General features: G+C 44.1%; 1 protein-coding gene across 7 annotated transcripts in view; it reads left to right on the top strand.

The window, feature by feature from the left end:
• Window positions 1-308: 308 nt before the first annotated feature.
• col11a1a (collagen, type XI, alpha 1a) overlaps window positions 309-6,000 on the top strand; it is a 70,383-nt gene continuing 64,691 nt past the window's right edge. For 5 of the 7 annotated variants that reach the window (XM_029528686.1, XM_029528685.1, XM_029528681.1 and 2 more), the window contains exons 1-3: window positions 309-681; window positions 4,639-4,803; window positions 5,270-5,483. In XM_029528686.1, the coding sequence (XP_029384546.1) occupies window positions 567-681; window positions 4,639-4,803; window positions 5,270-5,483 (494 nt within the window). In that variant the 5' untranslated portion in view covers window positions 309-566. The remainder of the gene's footprint in view (window positions 682-4,638; window positions 4,804-5,269; window positions 5,484-6,000) is intronic. The other 2 variants (XM_029528682.1, XM_029528684.1) reach the window with 1 other exon arrangement.

Below are 6,000 nucleotides of genomic sequence, written 5' to 3'. Positions count from 1 at the left end.
GAACCAACTCACTCTTAAATGATGCCAGTTATCTCCTGCAGATGATGTGATGTAAGCGTAGTGGACCGAGCAGGGTCAGTGTTAATACTATAGAAACACCTTACTCCCATTTCAACAGTCCCAGGTCGTCACTAACTGATTTTTTCTGCTCTTTCCCTCAGACTCACTCGGGAGAAACTCGGGGGGCGCATTACTAAACTGATGGGTGGACCCGAAGGAAAATTTCCAGCCCCATGATTTGCTAATCGGTGACTGGTTCCCTTGTCATTCCCCTGTAATCGTGGCTCTGGTTTGTGGAGCTCGCCCAGCCCTCCTGTCCGTGGACGCACCAAGTGTACCCACTGCACTCTGTGCGCTTTGGTTAAAGCCCGACTCCCTTCATTGTGAAGGCTGGGCACTGAGAAGGAGGACCGGGGGCCTCGTTGTGGCTGAGAGAAGAGGGTGAAACTCGTCACATATGGCTTTTTTGTAGGACACTTTCCATCATCATTTGGGATTGTGGAAGGGACGCCATTAAAATCACCTGAAGTCGCCCCATAGTTCGATTCATTTGTGGGCGCTCGACCATGGAGATGCAGAGGTGGTCCACAAGGTGGAAAACGAAAAGGTGGCTTATGGATCCCACTGTACCCGTATTCATCACTTTAATCCTGGTTCTACATGCTGCTAATGTCAGAGCAGGTAAGAACAGTAGGGACCAAACTTCTCTCTCTAGTGAACCTTATCTGACCGAGAGCAGACGGAGCGGAAAGCGACTGGAGAGCTCGGTAACCGATGGGGTTCACCTTGACACGGTTCGTGTTCGCTCCACAGTCAGCTGAACATGACGTTTCCTTCCAAGTTAAAGACCCAGATCGCCCAGCAGCGTGGGTTTATCCTACCTGTTCACTGCTGTAGCAAAGCAACGCACATTTACTTTGGGCCCCTTTACGCATGAATGGAAGAATGTAATTCATCCCAAAGCGCTGATATGTGCTCCTGGAGATGGACAGGACTGCGTCCCCTGCCTCGGATTCTCCCAGGTTCTTTGTCTGAACTAGGTGGATGTGGACACAGTTAGATTTAGGGATTTCTTCGGCCAGATGGCAGTGGACATTAGTCGGACATTGGTTGTTACAGGTTGTGGGCTACAGATGTTGAATTGCATTCATGAGTGACCTGGTTGTGGGTTCCCGCAGAAGGAAGCAATTCCTTCATAAAGGAAATTGATGAGTTGAGGAGAAGTGACCACAGCCATACGGATGTATGCTGTGCATTCAGCTTGATAGTAAATATATAGTGGTGAAGGGCATTTTGTGGAATGCCTTCTTTAATGGATGTCTACCCTGTCAGAGCAGAATCCAAAGTCTTTGCCTACAGGGGGCTAAGTGGTCAGGGAAGTTCACCCTATCTCCACAGTGCCCTGGTCCACACTGAAGCCCAAAGCACCCCCCCCAACCCCTCCCTGCCTCCCTCCCTCTCTGGTGCCCATCTCTTCCCCTAAAATCTGTGCTTAGATGTTTGGTCAACTGCAGGACAGTGTTGGGTTGTTTGAGTGGTGGGAATGCTTCCCCTTTAAGTACTGAGCAATTATTTAATGATGGTCCTTGTTGCACTTCCCTATGATTTCAGAGCCTTCAAAGAGAAGGCCTGCATATGAGCCTAGCCTGCAGCCACAAGTCACAGAGTTCAGGATCACCCAGGCCTCACATCACATCCTACAAACTAATCTGTACACAGAGGTATAGGCAGAGAATTCAGAAGTGCCTTTTATGTGGCAGAATGATTAATGTTTTTACAGAATGGACTCCAGCACGCATTTTCAAAAAATGAGATCCATATAACTTGAGTTTATATTGTGGGTTTGAGGAGGTTTAATAAGCACACAGGTGGTTAAATATTTCAACTATTTGACAAATTAAATGAAGAAAACATAAAAGTTGTAGTTGGTGGAGTTTCACCACCCTTGCAGTTTATGTTTCATTAATAAGTTTATGTAACTTTTTATTCATTTATCCACCTCCACCTCACATTGCCCCTTTTACAGGCGTCTGTTGCCTGGTAGGATTATTAGCAGTTTAGAGGTTACCAGAGTTGGATTGTCCTTTACCCTGAAAAAGTCACCTTCCAAGCTCATCAACTTTTCCCCCTTTTGAAATTTTAGGCACTGCGCTGCAGGCTCTATTTTCCAGGGTCTCAGTCAGAGCCTTCTGAGCTCTTTATGGCAGTCGAGGCTGTTTCTGCAGGGTGCCCTCTCCATCTAGCAGTGTACAGACACGTTTTCTCAGCCCCTGGGGCACAGGCTCAGATGTGCATTCCAACAGACAAAGCTAGCATTTTCTGAGCCCTCTGTCTAATATGCTCACCCAGGAATATCACCCACAGTAATCAGCTCCTTGCTGTATTTTTGTCCTACTGAACCTGTTATTAAGCCTGTATTTAAAGTCGCTGTTGCGTTATGTGGAAATAATCTGCTCATCATTGACAGTTTACTGCAAGGTGAAGCTTAGATTATTATTTAACCAATCCTGAAATGATCACAAGAGACCTTTTTGTGTGATGCAATATTCAGATAGAGCAGTACAGCAAAAATAGTGAATGAGAGTAAATAGAAGAGGTGGTTGGGCATGAGGTTGAGTGGTTGAGAGGGATGCTTTGAAAACCTATATATGTCTCAGTGAATTTTCCTTGGAATGACACCAGTATAAAGCCATCTTGTTTTAGCCAGCAGCATGGTGGAAGTTAAAGAAATGAGGGGTGGAGGTGGGGGGAGAGGAGGGGGTATATGGAGAGAGAGAGAGAGAGAGAGAGTCTGGCTGAAGATATTATTAGAGTCTCAGGGAGCTGCAGGTGAAAAGGTCCTCCTCAATTTACCAGCCAATTTCACCTTTCAAAGATGTAAATTTGGAAGATGAAACAGCCGGAGGGGGTTTTGACAGCGGCATGCTGATGCCATGTGTAAACCTTCTGTGTGAGGAAGGGTGAGCTGATTGCGTTTCGTTATCTCTTTGAACACATCATCTGTGAACAAGACAGGGATTATATCAAATTGTCCATCTATGTTTCATGGTAATGCATCATTTGGGTTATAACCCAAAGCAACAAGACAGGGTTTTTGCTCTCCTCCAGACTTTGGAAGGTTTGCACTTCAACAGAACCTGATTTCTGCTTTTAGCTATGTGGCCAGTTTGCTTAGCCCTAAGGGCAAACTCACACCAGTTCATCAGATGGACTCTTTTAAAACCTGTGTACACTCATTTGGCCTTCTTAATGGATTGGCCAGTATTGACGTTTTTTCAGCACCTCTGTGCGAGGGTCATAGCCTGGACAGATCGCCACATCTGGAACATATGAACCCTGAAAGCAACTCTGCGGGATCTCACAATGAGGTCCTCAGTTCACTCTCCAAACTAAATAGCTGTCTTAGCCTCACAAGCAGCAAAAAAAGCCAAGTTGACCTTACTCTTCCCAAGGAGTGGCAGTCTGCTGATGTCTTTATGTTATTTGGCCTGTCTGTGTTCCTCCTGGGAAAGATCTGGACTGTGGTGGGTTGACTGTGAGCATGCTAAGTTACTCTGAGTACAGATCATAGTTGTAGTTGACCAGCTTTCTTTACCTTCATTATGAAGAGCATTGGTCTGAGTAGTGTCAGCGAACAAAAGCTAAATCAGTGCTGACTACCTCACTCAAATCATTTGTCTGAGTTGGGCTTGTGCTGATTTTGTATTCAGTGGAAATAGATTCATGTTGACACATAGACCAAATGCTCTTCTGAACGCAAACAGAAGAAATTACTTCTGTGTTCTTGTCTTTGCCACACCTAAAGCGTTTGCAAGAGAGCATCATTGGACATTTTCACGATCCCTACTTTGTGTCGGAAAGTTAAAGAAACATTCAGAGCGGTTTGACTTCTACAAGGTAACCAAAGCACTGACTTAAGAGCAATCAGAAACAACATACTTTCAGACACTCAAGAAAAAAAACGATAAGTGACGATGAACAGTCTGCCGTTGCGTTACCTGTTTTCGTCATATATGACTTTGCATAGAGGATTGACGTGAGCACTGTTTTTATTTTATATGACACTGAAATGAAACAGAGGGTCATTATACTCACCAGACAAAACTGTTTTATTTTGAGAGTGTATTTGGATGAAGAGGCATAATTAGTAAGTCTTTCCCATGAGCCTCTGAGGACTCCATCAGGCCACACAGGCTCCTTTATGCAAGGTGCATGAGGCTGCAGAGAATGGCCAGTGAGCCTTATCATAGTAAGGCTCACCAGAGGAGGAGAGTAAACTTATCTAGGTGCTCTTTGTTTGGTGCTGACTGAGACATTAGCTGTTAGTTGAACCTCTGGAGTCACAGGGGGGAATATTGATTTTTAAAATGTTATTTAATGTTGATACAGTGATGAACTTCATCACGTTGAGGTACGTTGAGTTGATTTTCCCTGTCCTTTCCGAGATGTGATGGGATAAGTGAGATCATGCACATCTATTTTTTGGTCAAGCAAAAGTAAAGCGCTTTGATATAATATCCATGCACTGTTCCTTGTTGCCATTTGTCATCCATATGTTGATGAATCACCTTTAACCAGCTATTGTCTACAGAGAATGGTACTATGGCCTAACTGATGTGTTATTTTCTTCCTGAACAGCAGAACCAGTGGATGTCCTAAAAGTATTAGATTTTCAAAATTACCCTGAAGGAGTGACGAAAACATCAGGACTTTGCACGAACAGAAGAGCATCAAAGCCGGACTCAGCTTACAGAGTTGCCAAGCAGGTCCAGATCAGTGCCCCCACCAGGCAGTTATTCCCTGGTAGGACCACCCTCCAGTCTCTGTGTGTTCAACTGGCATGTGTTGGAAAATCATCTTGTGACAGTGAACTCTGCTAATTCTATTTTATCTTAGTACTGCCCAAGGTTGCTGAAAATGCAGAAGTTAATATTTGTTTGGAATATATAAAACTCAACCTACACACAAAAAGCACACAGCGACTCTCTTCGTGTGACTGGTTTGTAAAAATCCAAGCTGGAGCTATAATCAATGGTATTATAGGTTAGGGTTAGTTTCAAGGCATTACACAATAGAGATGTGCTGTGCACATTTTCTACTTCACATTTATTAAATTATTGTAAAGCTCACCATTTGAGTGATATTTACAACTGTGATATGTTGTGACATAGTTTCATTAAATTGAATGAATAATAATCACACACGTATCCCCTTTTGCACTCACTCCAACCCACTCAACTCTTGTTACACCCCTCTTTTGACTTTTCAGGGGGTGTTTTTCCTGAGGACTTCTCCATCCTGACCACTGTGCGCCCCAAGATCAGCCTCCAGTCTTTCCTGTTGTCCATTTACAATGAGCAGGGGGTCCAACAGCTGGGCATGGAAGTGGGACGCTCACCTGTCTTCCTGTATGAGGATCAGTCTGGTAAACCAGCCCCAGAGGACTACCCCCTGTTCTCTACCCTCAACCTCGCAGATGGAAAGTACGTCAAATCTCAAACATACACTCACGCAGTCACATACTCAAATACTCCCACACATCATCAAAGTCTTGGTTGAAGCTGATTCAGAAGTCAAAGGAGCTGTAGCATACAGAGGAGGGAGTGAAGGCACTGCAGGTGAATGAGGGTCTATGTTTAAAATGCTGGAGGTGCAAAAGGGAATACATACATAAAGTTTCATCTCACTGGATGTAAAGCTTGACTGGCAAATCCATGTTATGCCAATTTGTGTTCCTAAATGATATATTACATAATCACCCAGTAGACTTAACATGAACATCTACTGTTCTACTGTTGGTTTGTTTAGCTGATACAGTCAGTGTAAAACAGATAACCTGCCAGTAGTCCTTTTCACATCATTGGGGAAAGCAATGAACAATGCTGCAGTTTGCTATGGACGATCGAATTGGATTGATAGAACAGTCACTGTCATGAGAGGTGGAGGGAAAACTGAATCAACTAAAACACTGAAACAAGTCAACAATTTCTGAATACCACT

The sequence above is a fragment of the Echeneis naucrates genome, chromosome 20 (genome assembly GCF_900963305.1).
Source record: "Echeneis naucrates chromosome 20, fEcheNa1.1, whole genome shotgun sequence".
In the NCBI taxonomy this organism is placed as follows: Eukaryota; Metazoa; Chordata; class Actinopteri; order Carangiformes; family Echeneidae; genus Echeneis; species Echeneis naucrates.
The sequence above is the reverse complement of the archived record's forward strand: the minus strand, read 5'-3'. Positions and strand labels throughout refer to the sequence as shown.